Source organism: Pocillopora verrucosa, chromosome 8 (genome assembly GCF_036669915.1).
Source record: "Pocillopora verrucosa isolate sample1 chromosome 8, ASM3666991v2, whole genome shotgun sequence".
Classification (NCBI taxonomy): Eukaryota; Metazoa; Cnidaria; class Anthozoa; order Scleractinia; family Pocilloporidae; genus Pocillopora; species Pocillopora verrucosa.
In genome coordinates, this window is record NC_089319.1 from 15925302 (window position 1) to 15948739 (window position 23438).

The window sequence follows — 23438 nt, forward strand, 5'->3', positions numbered from 1 at the left end:
TAAATGTGTTAATCAATTGTGGTAATTTGTTAGAAATTTTTAAACTGAATTCTAAAATTCAATCTATGCGGAAAGATATGTAAGGCATTTTTATACACTGCACATTAAGGATTTTATATTTTCCAGCATAAGACCAGGTATTTACCGTACCCTAATGAACCTGCACTACCAGACGAAAACTCGCTGTAAAACTCCACAAGGGTTGGCTAAGAGCGCCGCATTAAATTTTGACAACAGAAAATGAGGGGACCCTAATATTCTCTTCAGCTGAAGGAAATTCAACTCGGACAATGATAAACTAATAAACTACTCTTGCAAGTCTTACAGAAACGCCACAGATGATTTTTAATCCAAATTTCAGATGTCGAACTTTTTATTTACAAGCCATGAATGAATCTAAAACCGATTCTGTTGGTTTTGAAAGTAGCTTTCTCGGTAATTTTGGGACTATTTCAGCCCGGATGGCATATTATAAGTAGTTTTGAATGTCGAAAAGCTTGTATTAGGACCCGATTTGTTTATCGTGGAAATTTTTTTGAGTCAACTCTACTCATCAAGTTCTTCTAGAAATTTTAATCAAAAGAAATCACTCGTGCTCATGAATCACAAAACGCAGCCGCGCTCATTAGATATCCTAATTTTTGGGTGGTGGAAATGTTACAGATGGTTAAAAAGTTTGAGGTGGCAACCACTTTGTATACCGGTAATCACGGACACGGTAAGTTTTCTTTGTAAATAATTGAGTTAACACGTAAACAGGAACCCATCTTCACAACTCATTAAAAATTTATGCCAAAAGTCTCTCTTTGAAAGGGTTTTTGAATGATTTTTAAGGATATGTATAGGTTTTCAACGCTTAGTACTTGTTCGTAACCCACATATGGCATTTCTATTTTTTTTTTTTTTTGTCATAGCGCAGAATTTCACGAAAACCTTCTGAATTTCAAAAAGATCTAACTCGCAGTATTATCAATTTTCCAGGAAAATAGGCGATTAAGAGAAAGGAAGCTAGGAAATAAACGATTTTGCTTGTTTTATCGCTAAAATTTCACGGCTGAATTACGGAGAAATGTTTGACAGACAGTGCGTAGAGGTGAACGATTTAGAACGGCATACGTTTGATACAATGTTTTCCATGATTGCAATATGATTAACAGGAAAATTTGTTGGGCCTTGTGATTTCGGTGATATCTACGATATCGTGTCAAGGCACTCAGCTTTAGCTGAGCATTTCACGCGAGGCCTACTTTTACAAACTGAATATTGAAAACTTCTTTTAATTGTAAAACAGATGAATCAGATTTCCCTTAACTATAAGCCCAAATAACTGGGTGTTACTAGTAAGCTTACATGTAATTAAACGCTCATTGCGCAATCAGTTCATCAGAGGCTATTAAGAAAATAATGCCTCATTGGAGTTACGGGTAAAGTAAAGCAGAAATTAGGTCATAGGATTTTATAACTAAAACAACTTTAAACCTGATTTTTGACCCGTATTCCCATTCGCTCTCAAAAGACTCAACCGTAGAACTGAGATATCCATTGTTGCAAAAACAAAGGAAAGTGCTGGTTTGTACGTCAGCAAATTGGGAGCAGCTGGATACGCTTAAATTCTATTGGTTGTGGTCAACATTTCAGTATCTCAGTCGCTAATAAGTCAGTCGTATCAGAGGCAAGGCTAAATATCTCACATTGGTGACGACACCTCCTCTCAACATGTTTTTTGGTCTTCTTTTTTCCCTTCTATTTGAACTCTCTGTTCTAATTCCAGATCCAGCCTTTTCACAAGGTTTGTTAGATGCGTTTATTAGTGCGTACCTGTCATCGTTTAGTGTTAGAACATTGATGTTGGTCGTGGTTATTTTTCATAGTAATTCAACTCAAAATCTGGATATAAGTCCGATGTTCCCTGAATTCCAATTGTTATATTTTCACTTGACTAGTGGTGATGCGCGTTGGATGATCTTTAGAAACTTGTTTCATCAATTTGCTTTATAACTGATAACTTGGGACGCTGTTGAATGGCACAATCTTAATGTTTAATTTATTTCCTTTGTATATATATATATCTGCTGTTGCGGAGTTGTATAGTTGAAGTCAATCAGTTCAGCACCTCAACTTGGTTAAATGCAAATAACACTTAATCACTCCACATTGAAAAATGTTTTTCAAGACTAAGCTAAAACATTGATTGAAAAAGCCTTTATTCAAATTCAAGTTAAATTCTAAATGTTGCCAAAACAACAGCTGCACATCTTTAAAACCTGTATAAAATTGCGGAGACAAACTACAGGCTCAAAAACATTTATCAAAGACTTCTAAAATTGGGTTTGCAGAAACATTCGATTCCTATGCCTATCAGATCATTGATTGATATTCTTCCCTTTTCCGAAGGAAAGTTTGAAAGAAATATGTTATAGTTAGGTAATTAATCATGAGAAACAGAAACGAATGAAAACATTACAGCACCGAAGAGCTTTATTTGCAAAATTTTGTTTATGTTACCTCAGTGAACAATGGTATTTAAGTCACTCAGAATACGCGTATATTTATGGCGAATGGCGCGTCAGATATTGATAACTGAAAAGGTAAGACAATACAAATTTATGTTTAACAGGTTCCTGAAAAACTATCGAATGAATTAAAATCGAAGTGACTTGTTTAAATGGCTGCCAAAAATCTGTCTACGATATGATCATTTTAAGTGTTCAACGTTGTTTTTCACCAAACTAAATTTTTCACCTGTTATTCTTCTTTATCTTGCGAAAGGTCGCCTGATTTTACCCAACTTGACCGAGGGCCTCCTGTGTTGAGCACCAAACAAAGTTTGGCGACAACAGTGGAGGAAACTTGATAATTAAATTTTGCAGAAGTCAAGGGGCCCAATATGTTGAGACAGCTACAAGCTATTGACATAATAATGTCTCTTTTGCTTCCAGTTAGCAAAAGTTATGAATACTAAAATTAAGACGGGTGCGATAATAACAGTGTCGCAAGATTTCTTCAACCTTTCAGGTATTTGGAATGAATAGCTCCTAAATAAACATAAAGGAGCTGACAAAATTTGCCTCTAATAAGGTCAGAAAATTCATGGAGAAGTTACAATTCTTTATTAACGACTGTTTACCTTGGTTTCGTATGATCTACTTCTATCGTTCATTTCGAAAGGAAAATATGGATCAAATTTTACTTGAAATATAACTGAGCATTGTCCCGAAAAACTAAGCGAGAGAAAAACGCACGGATCAGTCTAAAATAAGCTCTTGATACTTCAAAAGATTCCCTGGATTTAGAAATACTTTATTACTTTCCATCATTCTCAGTTACCTCTTCGCTATACTCTACAACATCCTAATACGGCACGAGAACAAATTTTGTTTTCGTCGCAGGGGTCACCCCGGAATTACTGAAAAGGGAAAGGGGGGGGGGGTGAATGAAAGAAGGGAGGCTGATACTGAACGGCCTTAAAATCATTCTTGAAAAGTTTTTTTTTTAAATATTTTTACGGTGTCTCAAACGTTGCAATTTATAGAAGCTGATTTACTACTGACAATAGCAAAATGGTTTATCATCTCCCTAAACAGTGGATTTCGTCAAATGAAGGTTGATAAGAGTAACGTAGATATGAAAAACATCAATTATTTTGAATAGTATGGGGGGGGGGTGTACTGTTATAGGCCGCTTCATCATCTCTTGTAATCAGTCAGTCCCTTCCCCGCTACTCCTTCCTGTGAGTGCTGCCATCATGTCCTGGACTGTTCTTTCCTGTTACAGACTCAAACCCTGTGTATCGCGAGGGCAACCGCGCCTCCTCCACAATAACCTTCCTGACACGTACGTTCATTAAACACGAGTTTCATCACTTGAATGTGCCGCTTATTGGAACAGTGGCAGTGTCTGATGTGTTTGACTGCACGTTAGAATGTCTTAGCAATCCGTTGTGTTTTTCTGTAAACTTGGCCGCCTTCAAAGGAACCCATGGAAAACTTTGGTGCGAATTGTTGTCATCTGATAAGTTCAGAAACTCCACAGAGTATAAAGGGAATAAAAGTTCGCATCATTTTTCCATTGAGGTAGGAAGAATTTCTTAATTTTGACTAATAAACGTGTTAAAAGTTTGACAGCTTTGCCAAGATCGTAGAGAGAAGGCAGTCAGGTTAAAGTTACTGCAAATGGTGTCGGTCTTTTGTTAATTTCATTGTGGTGACAACCGTATTTCTATGGCATGTTGTAAAGCATACAAAAACTTTCTCATGCCGCGCACTATCTTACTTACCACATTTGTTTCCCAGGCAAGTCAGTATACCAAGGAAATACATGTGACTCGGTTGAAAATTTTAGTCAAGATACCAGATTATCTTTATTTAAAGAATGGACTCGTTTAAATCGTCAGTATTTGGTCAGTCTTTAGTCAGTTTGTGTTTTAAATGTTTTATCCACAGACTTCTTCGTTTTTCGCCAACTTTCAAAACAATTAGAAAAGCCTTCCAGACTCAGAGATCACAACGGCTTGCAATATATTTTTAACCTCATAAAGCCACTTTCTCACATACCAGCAAAGGCAGAAAACTCAGCCAAAATCTCTATACTGTAGATGAAAATAAAAAAAACCCTAGATGCTATCATATGAGGTATGTCCATAGCATGAAAAATTTCTACTAAAACGAATCCGAACCGGATTGACGGAATAGCGCGTGAACCAATTTCCTACTTTGTTTCGCTACAGTCACCTTGCTCTTCGTCACCTTGTCAACATGAGGCTACCTGTGTCACTAACTATAGAGATGGCTCATTCGGATGCCGCTGTGCAAAAGGCTACAAAGGAGAATATTGTGAAAAAGGTTAATAGTTTGGCATGGTTTTGTGACTGATATACACCCAACATGAAATACTGTAGTTCTCAAGTGACTGCTATGAATTTTTCTTCTTAACCTTGGAGCTCGAAAATTTTCTAAAATAGCTGGCGAAAATATATAACTAACAAATATTTAATGCAATGAGGAACTGAATATATATTTTTTATTTTTACTTACTTTACCTCCGGAACCAATTATTATTAACTACGGGGGAAGGAGGGAGGAGGATTTGAGAAGATCATGTGATTTTTAGGGGGAAAGGAGGGGGAAACAGTAGTCGCCGACAGAGTTTAAAGGAGGGGACAATAGAAATTGACTGCCAATTTTAAAACTGCCAATGAGTGGGGATCAAAAGAATTTTGTAGAGCCTTGACGGAGGGAGGAGGAGGGGGGAAGTATCAGGCAAATTTGATCGTGACCCCCCCCTCCCCCTCGGAGGTAAATTATAACTCGCACCACAGTAATGTTTGTCATCTCTTATTGCTCAAAGATTTTGCACTAAATGCAAATATCTACACTAAATATCCTAAACACCTTACTTTTGTTTTTTCCGTTACATTTAGTCATTGGTTCCTGCAAAGAAGCTTACAACCTTTTTAAGTAAGTGATACCAAATGATTATCTTTTCGAGCATAAAAAAGAGACCAAATTATGGATTAGTTTCGACGCCTAGAGGAGATTTTTCGCCGCAAACTAATATGATCGCGAATGGATTTCTTTTCGTATCAAACAGGTCAAACGCCAGTCAACTGGTCACATTATACCTTGACTCTAAACCAATCACAGTTCTCTGTCAGATGGGGGATTTTGGATGCGGAGATGGAGGATGGACGCCTGTAATGAAGATTGACGGCCACAAGGTAAGCCTTCTATGGCGGAATATTCTTGGCGGGGTTTTCTTGCGGGTGATGAAGCGCATGCAATAAATTTTCAGAAGCGTCGAAACTACGATAGAGTCTAGGAACTTGCTCATGGTCTTCTCGCGGCCCCTGCTTGCGGAGATTCTTTTGGCATAAGTGCTACAATAGCCTAATACCTAAAAACGCAACAAACTGCCAATTAACCCGCCTGCAAATAGGGTTTAGATTAATGGCTTGTACGCTAACTGTATTGCTGAGTTCATGAGGGTCCTGCCTTTGGTGATGCATCGGGTTATTTACATTTAAGGATAAATTAAATCCCCTTAATTCTCTTTAGGCAACGTTTCACTATGACTCTCACTACTGGAGTGATAAAAACGAATACAACACCCCCGGCGGGAGGACTGGGTTTGACTCACAAGAGACCAAGTTACCAACCTATTGGAACACATCTCTCTCTAAGATCTGTCTCGGTATGAAGATAAGTGGACAGCTCAGGTTTATTGTCATTACCAAGCAGGCGAACTCTCTACACTCACTGATCGCTGATGGGATGTGGCGCGCTTCCTCACTGGGTCGTAACGAGTGGAAGAAGTTGATTGGTGCGCAGGGCTCCTTACAACTGAACTGTAGCAAGGAGGGCTTCAATGCTGTATGTTCTTCAAGTTATCATTCTAAAGCAAGAATTGGTTATGTAGCTAACGACAATAACCAGTGTAGTTCTTGTGACTCCAGAATTGGGTTTGGTACCGGAGGATATCCTGATAACTTCAATACGTGTGGAAACGTAGCAGCTCATTCCCCAGATAATCGTAACAGACACATCAAAGCTATGGGATATATTTTGGTGCAGTAAACTCTTTCAATCCATGTATTACATTAGAAAACTCATCCCCTCCCACTTCTCCCCTCAAACGCCAAAGTGAGAACTTGCCAAGCAGACTATAGATTGTTTGCCGTCTAGTTCGTCTTCTAAACTTATTTTCTTCCGATATGCGGCGAGTGCGAAGACGAGAAGACACCTGAATAAGGACTTCACCTGTATGGGTTCCTTTTGTACAACCATTTGATCCTAATGTTTTACAGAAATTCAGTCGACCGGTTGCTAAAACCATTGTGATGTTTAAATCTTAAAAGAGAAGCAAAGCCAGGATAACAGCACCAGAACATTTTCAGGCACTCGCTAAAAATTACCACTGATAGGCATTTGCTGACCATGTCAAAAACCACCTCATGTCAGCCAACAAAATCTAGAGGATTATTTTGAGATTTTGGTGTCGGCAAAACTGATAAGCAAGGTAAAGTTAACAAATATGACATTATTCCTTCAAGTTGAGGGCGACCCTTGATGCCAACTCCAGCTGTTACTTTCCGACGCTTTTTTTATTATTAATATTTTTGAGCTCAGAATTAGTTGTAGCTTTACATAGATTTACAAGCATCCTTGATATATACGTGCTTATAGACAAGAATATATACTCTCAATTGAAAAGGTTTTGTCAAAGAAAAAAAGCAGAAATGAATATATAAGAAAGCCAAAGAGGAACTGTTTGGAGAAATCTAAATACTAAGTATTCATGTTGGATAATGCACATGTGTGAAAAATAAGTCAGAAGATGGAAGAGAAGAAGTACCTCAACCTAACTCACACTTCAAAGCAAATGTTCTAAAACTGTCAAACTCCTTAGAAGGAAATTTTTATGCTGATCAAATCATATTGAGCTTTTTCCGTTTTTCTTTCTGCATATTTCCTTGACAACCTTTTTGCAGTAAGTTGTCCTTCTATTCATGTTTATTCAACTTAATAAGATAACTGAGAAACTGTAGAACCTGTATTTAGTGGTCACCCTGTATTGAGTGGTCAGCTGTCAAAGTCTCGAATTTCTCTCCCCCTCAAACACTGCAATTTTCACCTCTATTAAGCGGTCACTTCTTTTAAGTGGAGGTGTACCAACCTATATCTAGTATAAATGGCCTGTTTTTACTGTTCCCCACCTGTATTGAACGGTCAATGAAAAGCGGGACCATTCAAATAAAACTAGGAATAATCCTTCAAGTAATTTTTTAATCCATGTTCTCTCCCAAAATTAAAGTAAGTAATATTTTCGAGCCAGGTTTTGTACATTAAGTGGTCAATTACGGCATAAAGAGGGTTAGTTATCGTTTTTTGTAATACTCCTAATCTGTGGAACCTGTATCAAGCGGTCACCCACCATTTTTCGTGGGCTTCATGCAGGTTCGAATGTAGTAAGAGCGCCCTGATTGGTCAAAAACTTATCGTTTATTCTATCAGTTAACCCATTTGAAAAGTTTGATTTACAAACTTCTCCTACTCCCCCAACATCCTCTCGTGAGTTATTAAGCCAGTAAACTGATAGAAAGTGTGGTATGTTGCTTAATGATTACTAATCATTGTTGCTAATAATAATTATTATTAATTATTAAGATTTACGAACCAGTCCCTTAATGCAAGTATACAATCAGTTGTAAAGACTTTTAGTATACCTAACACCAAGTCTGTACAAAAAATACGTCCAACACAAGAGCTTCAATTTAATTCATTTTCTCCACAACAACTCAATAAAGTGCATATGATAATAAATAATAAAATAAGTAATAGGCAAAATAATATTTGAATAAGAATTCATAAAAAAAGAGGGCGCTGAGACACCATATTAGAAATGCTACAGTAAGACAATACAACTAGAATTAAGATTTCTGATTCAATTTCACAATTAAGTACAATTTTTGCAATTAAAAGAGTTAGAATAAACTGGAGTAACCTTGGAATTGAATGTTCATTGTGTCAAACTGACGAGAGTTCATCAGATACTTTAAATGAGATGATGTGTGCTCTGGAAAAAGGTTACAAATGATGAATATCGTATTTCCTCGACTAATCGTCCATGCTTTAATAAGCGCCCTTCCCAGAATAAGTGCCTGCCCCCTACTTCATCAGGGTTCTTACAATCAGGGTCCTACATTTAGGGGGTTCTTATACTCAGGGGTTTATATCAGTGTGTCTTACATGACAAGTAAGAAAAAAACATGACAAATGACCGCGTTACATCAAGGCTGGAAATGGACCTATATACCTCGCCTATAACCTATAAAATAAATAAGGCAGTGAAACACTGCATGTGCCAACTGATGTATTTTTGGAAACTATTGGAGTAAAAAGGAAATGTTGCTTAAAATGTAGAGGGGTTAGTGAACAGCTCTCCTCAATGCCAAAATTGTGACACAAGGAAGACTTAGTCAAAACAAAGTTTGTTGGTTAAAATAAATTAGGACTGGGGCATGATCGTATAGATACGTGGTTGCACACTGGTCAATTGATAGGGCACTACCAGCTGCTTCACTTTTCCTACTTAGTTAGTTACGAGATTTTGGTGCTGCATCAAAGAAGCACCCTCAAGATGATAAGTTTGTGCACTGAATGGAGAGCTTGTGAGGGCCGGGAACAGGGCAAGTAACAAACGCAAATAGAACGGGTATTAAATGCACTTTGAAAGTATGGGAATTGAAAATTTAACATATATTTCAACAAACAATAAAGGAATGATCTCCGCATACTTGGCGCAATGGGAAAAACCTCTTCTCTCAATCAAGAACCCTGTAGTTCGATATCTAGTGGTATCAATTTGTTTTGCTCTTTTTGTTTTCAATATTTACATTGTTCTTTAAAAGAATGTTTCTCTTGTTTTGCACTAGACGTCTCCATCATTTCTTTTAGTAACCGAACCGCAGCACTTGCCTTTTCTTTTTCTGCTTTTGAAAAAAAAGGGGGAATTCTTGTCATTCCAGGGTACAGGTCATTGATATTGTGTTTTTCAGTAGAATAATATTCAAATTCAGGATCATTAAGGTTTATACAGAAGACCTATAAATACTGAAATTAAGACAGCAAATGGCGGTACATTCGCTCCTTAGTTAAGATTTTTCAGACCATTCTCGTCGTCGTAATTATGTGGTCACCGTTTTAGCCTCTTAACCCTTTCACTCCCTTGCGTGATTTATATTTCACTTCTCCCTATATTATCCATACATTTACTAGTAAACAGGTAATGAGAATAATCATACTTATCAGGTAAAAGTTGTTACTAACAACAAATTCTTGTAAGTTATTTATAAGGAAATTCAGGCTCAGCAAGGTTTATACAGAAGACCTATAAATACTGAAATGTAAGACGGCAAATGGTGCTACATTCGCTTCTCAGTTAAGATTTTTCAGATCATTCTCGTTTAGAATGGAGGGCATGACGTCATAATTGTGTGATCACCGATTTACCCTTCAACTCCCGCAATTGATTTACTTTTCACTTCTCCCTATAATATCCATACATTTTCCCGTAAACAGGTAATGAGAATACTCAAAAGTTATCCGAGGTAAAATTTGTTAGCGAGATCTAACACCAAATTTTTGTAAATTATTTATAAGAAAATCTGTAGCTGTAAAAGGGGAGAATTAACAGTCAGATCTTGTGAGTTAAACGGTTAAAGATTCTTATACACCTACAGCGCTCGGAACAAACTTTTAATCGAGATACTTTTGAAATTTTGTCACCAATTTTCACTCTCTATCAGGAGCCCATTACTTGCTAATGGGCTCCTGTCTTTATTAAACAAAAACAGACTATTTGATACCGTTTCGAATCTCCACCAAATTATTTATTCATGTTTTCAAAACACGCATCAATATCAGAGGAATAATAAATGTAAGATAAACGTATAGTTTCTGGTGTAATTTGAAAAACCAGTTTGAATGATGATAAAAAGGAAACACGACTTCCCACTGGATCCTGTCATGGATGCTAAAAGGAAAGATCATTTGTCTCGTATCACAATCGAGTCACAACTTTTCTTCTTGTCTGACATTCAACACTTTTAGGAAGTTAATTCTTTGCCAAAGCTATCGATGTCTACAGTTTTGAGATGTTGCACTTTCCAAAAGTTTTGCTCATGACGTATTAAACACCGGACATCAACTTCTCTAAATACCGGGTTGAAATTCCCAGCAGTTAATCTTTTATCGATCAATCAGAGACTGTTTTACTAGAATCACAAAAGTATTACTATTGTATAAATGATTCTGACTTTTAACACTAATCAAATCCTAATCAAGGACTCATGATGCATTTGTCTGTTTTCGTGCCGCTATGCAATTATTTCCTGGTAAGATTTAAAAGTATCATTACTCCCAATTTCGTCCAAACATTACATCATGCACTTGTTATCATCTGATAACAATATGACGGGATGGAAGAAATTCGATTCTCACTAATTCTCGTGAGACTCCACTAAATTATTTTGGGTAAAAGACAACCTTTTCCTCCTTGATGGTAACAAGAGTGATTTATTCACATTACATGTTAAGGAAACGGTTTTTCAACTTTTCAGTCGAGAGTGTCAGATTTTTTTTTGTATATTGTTACATTAATAAAAAAAACGGTGTCTTAAATTACTTTTATTCCAGTGTCTTTAAATAGAACGAATTATTGCTGAGCCTATTTACTAAAAGGACGTTGAAAATTAGTTATATTAGATCAATCAAAAAGTTCTAAATCATCTTCGAAACAGAACTTAAACAACATGAAAGGGGATGGAACATCGAGCGAAACAGTTTTGACATTTTTATGCAAGGAACACATCAGGAGCACGCAAAATTGTATATAAGCAGAGAGAAACTTTTCTCGGCATCAAAAAAACTTCAAGGATTAGAGGAAAGAAAGCAGCAAGTGGAGAAAAAATCCTCACCGTAGACTACAAGAAATACAAAGGAATTGAGCAATGGAGGTTTTCAAGGTAAAACACTAATATCCTTTGTTCCTGTATAACGTAATAGTACAAATTATTTCTTTCTTCTTCTTTCTTTTGACTTCATTTCTCAATGAAATTTTTTCAATCGCTTTAGTTACGTTTGTGATCCTGTCTCTTTCAGTAATTTAGAAATACTTTCGAGAAGCAAAACGTTTTTCCCATATCTCTATTTTCGAGCACTTTAGCCATGAATCACTAATCGTAACGCAGTGTGTTGATACAAAGCTGACAAAATATTTATATACTCTAAGTTCTTGTCGTTATCCTCGCTATTTTTTTCACCGTGGAAATGGCTGGACAGCTGGTTTCGACAAAATCATGCGCAGAATTCAAGATGGCGGAGTCCCGTCCACCCAGGATGCTGTACCATGGAGATCAAAGAGGTCCCCTGGTGACGAGCCCAGTTGTTACAGAGGCAGAGTTGTTTCCTTTACTTTGCCAAGCAGCAAAACAGTAACTTCCCCTATTTGTAAGAAGATTACATCTTCCGGAACCGCATGTTTTAGTTCCATGGCAAACAACAGCAACCAGAGCAAATGTGTTCCGTCCAACTTCATCACAGAGGAAGGAAAAAGATATAACACTGCCTGTTCATGTGCACCATAGAATAGTTAAAGTTGGGGCTTTTCAACTCCAAAATTTTTCAGGAAAACCGAACGATTTTTATATTAACAAGAATATATTATAATCAACTGCTGAGATGCATCAGCATATCATAAAAGTGTCATACACTCCTATATATTTATATATTTATGAACTTACTGAGTAAATTTCAATTGTTTTAACGAAACCTTCAAATTGTTCAAGGAACTCTGACTTCGTATTTGTGAAATATTTGTCTGTAAATTTGTTGTGTCAATAAAGTAATTATATAGTTTTTTTCAAATTTCTGTTAATAATCTCTCTTCACTTCGATAGAAATGAAAGAAGTCTGTTTGATAATTTTAAGGGCATAAAAACATAGGGAAATAAGCAGAATAGTTCTCAATCAACGATCGGTAAAGTCTCACTAATGTGGTCGAAAAACGATTGGGCACTAGTGATCTGTTAAGAGGTAGGAAGTTGCATTCTTTATCAATCACATGTAGGTCTGACGCACATCCACAGCGACAGAACCTGTCTCCATCTAACCTTTGAAGGAGACCTAACTTTCAAAAATATTTAATATCGAGACCGTCTTATTGTGATTTAACTCCTCTTAATAGCTCCCAACACTCAAATGAATGGACTGACAACTGACCACGTGATTTCTACACACTACAAGAGCACGCACAAATAATCGACTGGTAATCACAATATCGATAAGGCAATTAGCAACCATTAATATATCGGCAAACCTATGATACAAAGAACTTCATTCATTACCAAGATTTATTTATCAAATAATCGGTATCATTCCGTATTTTTAGCAAGCTTTAGACTTGCAAACCATATGCCAAAAACTGTTTGAACGACAGGTATAAACGTGAAAGTGAAAAAGTAAACCTAAAGCAAGAGGGAGACCTATGCGTGATTCTTCATCAGTTTTTAGACTCTTTGAATCACCACTTCCGCTTATACTGTCATGCTCGTCATACTCTCTAGCTTGTTTCTTCGATAAAGACAAGGAGACCCGTGTGATTGCCATCAAAGTCATGTGGTGTATGTAGCAAATCAAGCCAGGTAATTGCAAGTGAACTGCATGGAGCATGGATCGCCAGAAATAATCTGGTGGGACTAAGGAGGGGAATTCAATAAAGCCTTGAAATAACTTTGCGATGGCATGACCATAAAATTGATTTACAGTCGCCCGCGCCAGCCCCAATCAGAATGCAAGGTAGAACGTTATCACAGGACACTAAGATCAAAGATGGAAATGACCTTCAAAAAATTGGTCAAGACGGTGTAAACTGGGCGAAACAACTCCCTTTTTATCAAATAATTCTAAATAACGACCCTAAGGAAGTGATAGCTTACAAAACACCATTCGAAATATACTTTGCACGAAAGTGCAACGCCTTCAGAAAGAGTAGATAATAAGACGAAATCCTTCCTAGTGCTGGGAGGCTTCGCCTAACTAAGAATGACCGTAACCGACGCTCACGGCAAGCTTTGAAATTACAAAAGCAACCTAAAAAAGCCACGAGCAGATGTGACAGGCGAATGCAGCGGATATAACTTCGTCTAAATTCGCCATCGGTTTACAGCATTGGAGAAAAAGTATTTATAAGTTTGAGAGGGAAACCATCGAATATACGGCATTTGACGTAGGGTCGAATCGAGAAACGAAAGATCAAGTTGCATACCTATAAAGTTTTATACACCTCGCCACTTTCAGGAAAGGAAGAAAGGAAGTGGGTCTCTGTGGACGAAGAAAAACAGAAACAAAAATGCGCCAAGCTGTCTAAAAAGAAAAACATTGACCACTGCAGATTGTATTACATACCTATTCGACGATTATGCAAAGGCTATTGAAGGGTTTTAGATTGGTTTACAATCCTCCTGGAGATAGCAATTGCCAATTTGCTGCACTATCGCACCATGCAAAGAGACAGGCATTTTAAAATCTCCTGAAACCATGAGGAAAGAAATAGTAAAGTACTTAAGAAGTATTCCGCACGATAGCGATGGCTTCCCTCCTTTGGGCATTTGGCAGATGACGAGTTCGCTTGCTGGGACCTATGGAAATCAGATTACGCTGCATGCAGCAGCAAACTTGTATAACGTCGACATCCAAATAGTTTCCTCTCCAGGAGTTGGTGGGCAGCATGTGTTCCGTTCCTCAGCAAGTGTTTCAGCAGCTACCGTGTACCTTGGCCATTTTGCTGAGAACCAAGGAGAGCACTATGTGAGCTTGGAACAAGTTACGGATCATAACTACGGCATTGAAAAAGAATACGAAGCAAATGACCCAGGAGAAGGAGAAATTTCCGAGTATTATGCAAATAAAATGCATATAGAGCAGGACGTCGTTGATTTTGAAATGGGTGACACTGACGCAAAAAGTGGACCTGACAGTATCGTCGGCAATGGTGACGACACGGACATTGTTACGGATATGGCTAAGGGACTTACTCATGGAAGTCGAAAAAATGAGACGGATTTTGAATTGCAAAATGAAGTCGACAATGGCATTACCAATTATGGTAATAAGCTAATGGAAGTTCAGTTGTTTTAGATGTAGAAATCGACTTATTTGCAACGAGAGGGGATGACGAATGTCACATTAGAATTATTCCCAATGAAGTTCTAGAAAAAACCAAAGAAATATTGTAAGCGTCATCAGCCTTCTTGTTTGCTGGTAATGCATGCCACACAAAGCAAACATTATGTAAAGTTAATACACGATTCAGGGCGCTGGTGCAACGTCTGAAACGATTTCTGCCAAGGATTTATATTTCTGGTGGATTGAAGTATTGTTTAATCACCGCTCGAAGCCTTTTAAAAAAGTATGGTCCTTTATGCAGTTTATTGATCGAGTTGAAGAAAATCATCTCCAGTCCAAAGTGGGCTAATCCTTGGCTGGAAGCTCAAGTTGATGGACTCGATTGGTACGTAATCATTAGGATTTTTTGGAAAAAAAATTGACGACAATTGATGACAAACTAGCTGGGGCCAGCAAGAGGCCTGACAGACCTTCAGACTGCTACAGATTCTGTTCAAAAAAACATTTCAGCCAATCCGAAATCATGGATTGGGATTGATATTATTGTTAGAAAAGAAACTGACGGTGCATTTTTATACATTTCATTTGCTTGTGATAACCTTTTAATGTGGATCCTTAAAACGAGTGGAGAAATCTATTTCAAAAGAACCACAGTGTATGAGGAAATTCTTAAGTAAAGACTTCCATTGGATGGTTGGGAAGCACTGAAACAGAGAGACAAGGCCGGAATTTTTCATGTTAACCCTAATTCATTAAGTTTAAATTTTCCACAATGATACCCACCATGTCCATACTTTGACTATACTTTGCTACCTTCAATTTTTAGTTCTTATTTACACTTACGCCATCACTGTTGGCACCTAGGCAATTGCTTGAGAGGCTAATGAGTCCTTTTCTGACAAAGAAGCAAGAAGAATACTGAAGAAGTTTCTTATTTTTTGCAGATCCTACTTAGAAAAGTCAACTAAACGGAACAGCGTAAACAACCAAGACGGATGTGTTTGCTTAGCGATGATTTGGAACGAGAGGATGCCTTATTACTTATTAATAGTTGAACGATACTATAAAGATATGTAAATGTGTTAATCAATCGTGGCAATTTATTAGAAATTTTTAAACTGAATTCTAAAATTCAATCTACACAGCAACATATGCAAGGCATTGTAATTCACTGCACATTAAGGACTTTACATTTTCCAGCATAAGACCAGCTATTTACCGTACCCTAATGAACCCGCACTACCGGACGAAAACTCGCTGTAAAACTCCACAAGGGTTGGCTAAGAGCGCCGCATCAAATTTTGACAACAGAAAATAAGGGAACCCTTACATTCTCTTGATCCTGAGCTGAAGGAAATTCAACTCGAATAATGATAAACGAATAGACTACTCTTGCAAGTCTTACAGAAACGCCACAGATGATTTTAAACCCAAATTCTAGATGTCGATCCTTTTATTTACAAGCCACGAATGAATCTAAAACCGATTCTGTTAGTTTAGAAAGAAGCTTTCTCGGTAATTTTGGGAATATTTCAGCCCGGATGGCATATTATAAGTAGTTTTGTATGTCGGAAAGCTTGTAATAGGACTCAATTTGTTTATCGTGGAAATTTTTTTTGAGTCAACTCTACTCACCAAGTTCTTCTAGAAATTTTAGTCAAAAGAAATCACTCGTGCTCATGAATCACGAAACGCAGCCACGCTCATTAGATATCCTATTTTTTGGGTCGTGGAAAAGCTACAGATGGTTAAAAAATTTAAGGTAGCAACCTCATTGTATACCGGTAATCACGGAAACGGTAAGTTTATTTTGAAGTTCTCTTTGTAAATAATTGAGTTAACACGTAAATAGGAACCCATCTTCACAACTTATTAAAAATTTATATCAAAAGTCTCTCTTTGAAAGGGTTTTTGAATGAATTTTAATGATATGTACAGGTTTTTAACACCTTGTTCTTGTCCATAATCCAAATACGGCATTTCTGTTTCGTTTGCCATAATGCAGAATTTCACAAAACCTTCTTTTTTTCCTTCTTGCAAGTCATCTGTGCTGCCAATAGATTTTTCTTTGGCAAGTTTTTCCTTAAATAACAACTTCCCTTACTCCAAAACTGGCATTGATATATTGGAATTTTTTTTTTCCATTTGACACTGCAGTGGCAAACTTGTCAACAGGAAAACTTATCAAGTTACACTTCCTTTATCAGTAATAACTCTTTTCCCGCACTCCTAATGGCCACCAAAAAGATCTAACTCGCAGTATTATAAGTTTTCCAGGAAGACAGACAGACAGTGCGCAGAGGTGAATGATTTAGAACGGCGTACGTTTGATACAATGTTTTCCAAGATTGCAATACGAGTAACATGAAAGTTTTTTAGGCCTTGTGATTTCGGTGATATCTTCGATATAGTTTCCAGGCAACAGCTTAGGCTGAGCATTTCACGTGAGGCCTACCTTTACAAACGGAATATTGAAAATTTCTTGTGATTGTAAAACAGAGAATTTTTTCTGGAAGAATCATGAATCAGGTTGCCCTTAGTTATAAACCCAAACTACTGGGTGTTACTAGCAAGCTTGGATGTAATTAAATGCTCATTGCGCAATCAGTTAATCAGAAACTATTTAGAAAATGATGCCTCATTGGAGTTATGGGTAAAGTAAAGCAGAAATTAGGTCATAGGATTTTATAAGTAAGACAACTTTAAACCTGATTTTTGACTCGTATTCCCTTCCGCCTTCATAAAACTCAATCATAGCACTGAGATATCCATTGTTGCAAAAACAAAGGAAAGTGCTATTTTGTACGTCAGCAAATTGGGAGCAGCTGGATACGCTTAAATTCTATTGGTTGTAGTCAACATTTCAGCATTTCAGTTGCTCACGAGTCAGTCGCGTCAGAGGCAAGGCTAAATATCTCACATCAGCGACGACACCTCCTCTCAACATGTTTTTTGGTCTTCTATATCCCCTTCTATTTTTTCACAAGGTTTGTTAGATGCGTTTATTAATGCGTATCTCTTATCGTTTAGTGTTAGAACATTGATGTTGGTAGTGTTTAGTAATAGTAATTCAACTCAGATCTGGATATAAGTCCGATGTTCCCTGAATTCCAATAGTCTTTGTTTTTTGTTACATTTTCACTTGAGTAGTGATGCGCGTTGAATGATCTTTAGAAACTTGTTTCGACAATTTGCTTTATAACTGATAACTTGGGACGCTGTTGAATGGCACAATCTCAATATTTAAGTAACTCCCTTTATGTTGTGAAGTTGTATAGTTGAAGTCAATCTGTTCAGCACCTCAACTTGGTTAAAGGCAAAGAACACTCCATCACTCCACATTGAAAAATGTTTATCAAGGTTAGGCTAAAACATTGATTGAAAAAGCCTTTCAAGCCTTTCCTTTTGAACTTCAAGTTAAATTCTAAATGTTGCCAAAACAACAGCTGCACATCTTTAAAACCTGGATAAAATTGCGGAGGTAAACTACAGGCTTTCGACCTTGCCATGCTTTTACCCAAAAAAAATTATCAAAGACTTCTAAAATTGGGTTCGCAGAAACATTAGATTCCTATGCCTATCAGATCATTGATTGATGTTCTTCCCTTTTCCGAAGGAAAGTTTGAAAGAAATATGTTATAGTTAGGCAATTATTCATGAGAAACAGAAACGAATGAAAACATTACAGCACCGAAGAGCTTTATTTGCAAAATTTTGTTTATGTTACCTCAGTGAATAATGGTATTTAAGTCACTCAGAATGCGTGTATTTATGGTAATTGGCTCGTCAGATATTGATAACTGAAAGGTAAGACAATAAAAATTCATGTTTAAGAGGTTCCTGAACTCTCGAATGAATTAAAATCGAATGTGACTTGTTGAAATGGCTGCGAAAAATTTGTCTACGATATGATCAATTTAAATGTTCAACGAAGCGATTTTCGTTTTTCACCAAACTAAATTTTTTACATGTTATTCTTGTTTATCTTGCGAAAGGTCGCCTGATTTTACCCAACTTGACCGAGGACCTCCCCGGTTGATCACCAAACAAAGTTTGGCGACAATAGTGGAGGAAACTTGTTAATTAAATTTGGCGGAAGTCAAGGGGCCCAATATGTTAAGACAGCTACAAGCTATTGACAAAATAACATCTGTTTTGCTTCCAGTTGGCAAAAGTTATGAATTCTAAAATTAAGACAGGTGCGATAATAACAGTGTCGCAAGATTTCTTCAACCTTTCGGGTATTTGGAATGGATAGCTCCTAAATAAACACAAGGGAGCTGACAAAATTTGCCTCCAATAAGATCAGAAAATTCATGGAGAAGTTACAATTCTTTATTAACGGCTGTTTACCTTGGTTTCGTATGATCTACTTCTAACGTTGATTTCGAAAGGAAAATATGGATCAAATTTTATTTTAAATATAACTGAACATTGTCCCGAAAACTAAGCGAGAGAAAACGCAAGGATCAGCCTAAAATTAGCTCTTGATACTTCAAAAGATCCCTGGATTTAGAAATACCTCACTGCTTTACACTATTCTCAGTTACCTCTTCGATGTACTCTACAACATCCTCATACGGCACGAGTACAAATTTTGTTTTCGTCGCAGAGATGCAGGGGTCACCCCGGAATTGTAGAAAGCAGCTGGGAGGGAAGGGGGGGGGGGTGAATGAGAAGAAGGGTGGCTGATACTGATCGGCCTTAAAACCATTCTTGAAAGGTCTTTTTTTCAATATTTTTACGGTGTCTCAAACGTTGCAATTTAGAGAAGCTGATTTACTACTGACCATAGCAAAATGGTTCTTCATCTCCCTAAACAGCAGATTTCGCCAAATGAAGGTTCATAAGAATAACGTAGATATGAAAACATTTAACAATTATTTTGAATGGTATGGGGGGGGGGCACTGTTATAGGCTTCTTCATCATCTCTTGTAATCAGTAAGTCCCTTCCCCGCCACTCCTTCCTCTGAGTGCTGCCATCATGTCCTTTTGTTACTGGACTGTTCTTCTTTCCTGTTACAGAGTCAAACCCTGTGTATCGCGAGGGCAACAGCGCCTCCTCCACAAGAACCTTCCTGAGACGTACATTCATTAAACACGAGTTGCATCACTTGAATGTGCCGCTTGTTGGAACAGTGGCAGTGTCTGATGTGTTTGACTGCACGTTAGAATGTCTTAGCAATCCTTTGTGTTTTTCTGTAAACCTGGCCGCCTTCAAAGGAGCCCGTGGAAAACTTTGGTGCGAATTGTTGTCATCTGATAAGTTCAGAAACTCCACAGAGTATAAAGGGAATAAAAGTTCGCATCATTTTGCCATTGAGGTAGGAAGCATTTTTTAATTTTGACAAATAAATGTGTTAAAAGTTTAATAGCTTTGTCGAGATCATAGAGAGAAGGCTGTCAGATTAAAGTCGCCGCAAATGGTGTCGGTCTGTTATCGTATTCATTGCGGTGACAACCGTATTTCTATGACATGTTGTAAAGCATGCAAACACTCTCTCGTACCGCGCACTATCTTACTTACCACCTTAGTTTCCCAGGCACGTCAGTATACTAAGAAAATACATGTGACTCGGCTGAAAATTTTAGTGAAGATACCAGATTATCTTTATTTAAAGAATGGACTCGTTTAAATCGTCAGTATTTGGTTAGCCTTTAGTTAATTTGTGTTTTAAAATGTTTTATCGACAGACTTCTTCATCTTCTGCGAACGTTCGAAACAGTCAGAAAAGCTTTCCACACTCATAGATCCCAACGGCTTAGAAAAATATTTTTAACCTCATAAAGCCACTTTCTCAAATACCAGCAAAGACAAAAGACTCAGCCAAAATCTCTCTACTGTAGATGAAAATAAAAAAAAAAACCCTAGATACTATCATGTGAGGTTTGTCTATACCATGAAAAATTTCTACTAAAACGAATCCGAACCGGGCTGACAGAATAGTGCGTGAACTATTTTCCTACTTTGCTTCTCTACAGTCACCTTGCTCTTCGTCACCTTGTCAACACGAGGCTACCTGTGTCACTAACTATAGAGATGGCTCATTCGGATGCCGCTGTGAAAAAGGCTTCAAAGGAGAATATTGTGAAAAAGGTGAATAGTTTGGCATGGTTTTGTGACTGATATATATCCAACAGCATTAAATAATATAATTCTCAAGTAACTACTACGAATTTTTCTACTTAACCTTGGAGCTCGAAAATTTTCTAAAATAGCTGGCGAAAATATATAACTAACAAATATTTAATGCAATGCATAAAAGTTTTGAATCTCTCAATGCTCAAGTTGATTAAGGTGATCTTCCATTCACATTTTGAAAATTTTCAATATTAACTGGATCCAATTAGTTATGGTACCATTGGAATTATCATCCAGAAGTGTTAGGGATTGCACTGCTGATTGACATTTTGTAACCATGGCAACCAGTTTTCAGGCCTCCGACGGTGAAAAAGGGTCCTCATCTGCTAAAAAGAATATCTAAAGAACCAGAGGTCCCAGAGGAGGGGGGGAGGTATCAGGTTAATTTGATCGTGACAGAACCAAAATATTCGAAAGTAAATTATAACTTGTACCAAAGTAATGTTTATCATCTCTTATTGCTCAAAGATTTTGCTAATAAATTGATACACTAAGTATCCTAAACACCTTACTTTTGTTTTTTATATCATTTAGTCATTGGTTCCTGCAAAGAAGCTTACAACCTTTTTAAGTAAGTGATAGCAAATGACTATCTTTTTGAGCATAAAAAGGGACAAATTTATGGAATAGTTTCGACGCCGCAAACTAATATGATCACGAATGGATTTTACCGGTGCAGCGCTCTACCAATTAAGCTAAAAAGCCCACTGTGTTGGGTCCAAATAAACCATCGATCCATCCATCCCATACGGGCCTGAATTTTTTTCAGGTCCTATTTTCAACTACTCGTTTCAGTAATGTTCTTAGCTGTGAGGATCCCATAATTTCATCTCTTCACCGCAGTGCACATATATGAAGTTCATATATCTAAAATCATCATTCATCAGTTGGATGGTTTACTTGAAACTAACCGGCTCCCAGTTGGCTTGTTAGCTCAAGCGCTGGAGCGCTGCACCGGTATCGCAAAGGTCATGGTTCAAATCCCATACGGGCCTGAACTTTTTTTTTAAGATCCTACAAAGATTCAACTATTCGTTTCAGTAGTGTTCTTAGCTGCGAAGATCTCTTAGTTTCATCTCCTCACCGTAGTGCAAATATATGAATTTCATTTATCTAAAATCAACGAATGGCTTTCTTTTCGTATCAAACAGGTCAAACGTCAGTCAACTGGTTACATTAGACCTTGACTCTAAACCAATCACAGTTCTCTGTCAGATGGGAGATTTTGGATGCGGAGATGGAGGATGGACGCCTGTAATGAAGATTAAAGGCAGCCAGGTAAGCCTTCTATGGCGGAATATCTTTGGCGGGGTATCCTTGCGGGTGATGAAGCGCATGCAATAAATTTTCAGAAGCGTCGAAACTACAATAGAATCTCTTAATAACTCGCCCATATTCTTCTCGCGACCCCTGCTTGCGGAAATTTTTTTGGCATAAGTGCTAGAATAACTGAATACCTCAAAACGCGACAAATTGCGAATTAACCCTCCTGCAAGTAGGGTATAGATTGATGGTGTTATTTACATTTAAGAATAAATTAAATCCTCTTAATTCTCTTTAGGCAACGTTTCACTATGACTCTCACTACTGGAGTGATAAAAACGAATACAACACCCCCGGCGGGAGGACTGGGTTTGACTCACAAGAGACCAAGTTACCAACCTATTGGAACACATCTCTCTCCAAGATCTGTCTCGGTATGAAGATAAGTGGGCAGCTTAGGTTTATTGTCATTAACAAGCGGGCGAACTCTCTGCACTCACTGATCGCTGATGGGATGTGGCGCGCTACTTCATTGGGTCGTAACGAGTGGAAGAAGTTGATTGGTGCAAAGGGCTCTTTGCAACTGAACTGTAACAGGGAGGGCTTCAATGCTGTAGGTTCTTCAAGTGATCAATCTAAAGCAAGAATTGGTTATGTAGCTAACCAGCAAAACGATTGTGGCTCTTGTGACTCCAGAATTGGGTTTGGTACCGGAGGATATCCTGATAACTCCAATACGTGTGGAAACGTTGCACTTCATTCTCCAGATAATGATGACAGGTGCATCAAAGCTATGGGATATATTTTGGTGCAGTAAACTCTTTCAGTCCATGTATTACGTTAGAAAACTCACTAAGAATGGGGAAAGGGAGGTGGGGAACTTAAAAGAGCCCTTTTCCATCTATCTATCCCCTCCCACTTCTCCCCTCAAACGCTAAAGTGAGAACTTGCTAAGCAGACTATAGATTGCTTGCTTTCTAGTTCGGCTTGTAAATTCATTTTCTGTAGATATGCAGCGAGTGCGAAGACGAGAAGAGACCTGAATAAGGACTTCACCCGCATGGGTTCCTTTTGTACAACCATTTGAGCCCAATGTTTTACGGAAATGCAGTCGACTGGTTACTAAAACTATTGTGATGTTTAAATCTTAAAAAAGTAGCAAAGCCAGGATAACAACACTTGAACATTTGCTGACCATGTCAAAAACCACCTAATATCACCCAACTAAATCAAGAGGATTATTTTGATATTTTGGTGCCGGAAAAACTGGTAAGCATGGTAAAATTAACAAAAATTACATTATTCCTTCAAGTTGAGGGCAACCCATGATGCTAACTCCAGCCGTTACTTT

General features: G+C 37.6%; 2 protein-coding genes across 2 annotated transcripts; both read left to right on the forward strand.

Moving 5' to 3' along the window:
* Positions 1–1702: 1702 nt before the first annotated feature.
* Positions 1703–6572, forward strand: LOC131769124 (uncharacterized). The gene is made up of 6 exons (XM_066171415.1): positions 1703–1789; positions 3775–4073; positions 4727–4841; positions 5420–5456; positions 5590–5716; positions 6054–6572. The coding sequence occupies exons 1-6, from the start codon at positions 1717–1719 to the stop codon at positions 6570–6572; spliced, it is 1170 nt and encodes a 389-aa protein (XP_066027512.1). The 5' UTR covers positions 1703–1716.
* Positions 6573–14093: 7521 nt separating this feature from the next.
* LOC136283007 (uncharacterized) lies at positions 14094–22904 on the forward strand. The gene is made up of 6 exons (XM_066171174.1): positions 14094–14661; positions 19708–20006; positions 20665–20779; positions 21359–21395; positions 21976–22102; positions 22386–22904. The coding sequence occupies exons 1-6, from the start codon at positions 14094–14096 to the stop codon at positions 22902–22904; spliced, it is 1665 nt and encodes a 554-aa protein (XP_066027271.1).
* The last annotated feature ends 534 nt before the right edge of the window (positions 22905–23438 follow it).

Excerpts from the sequence above, each read along its gene's own strand:
- LOC131769124 (XM_066171415.1), top strand. The coding sequence starts at position 1,717 with ATGTTTTTTGGTCTTCTTTTTTCCCTTCTATTTGAACTCTCTGTTCTA. Across the intron at positions 4,074-4,726 it reads CGCATCATTTTTCCATTGAG|TCACCTTGCTCTTCGTCACC; the intron begins GTAGGAAGAATT and ends GTTTCGCTACAG. Across the intron at positions 5,717-6,053 it reads TGAAGATTGACGGCCACAAG|GCAACGTTTCACTATGACTC; the intron begins GTAAGCCTTCTA and ends AATTCTCTTTAG.
- LOC136283007 (XM_066171174.1), top strand. The coding sequence starts at position 14,094 with ATGAGGAAAGAAATAGTAAAGTACTTAAGAAGTATTCCGCACGATAGC. Across the intron at positions 21,396-21,975 it reads GAAGCTTACAACCTTTTTAA|GTCAAACGTCAGTCAACTGG; the intron begins GTAAGTGATAGC and ends CGTATCAAACAG. Across the intron at positions 22,103-22,385 it reads TGAAGATTAAAGGCAGCCAG|GCAACGTTTCACTATGACTC; the intron begins GTAAGCCTTCTA and ends AATTCTCTTTAG.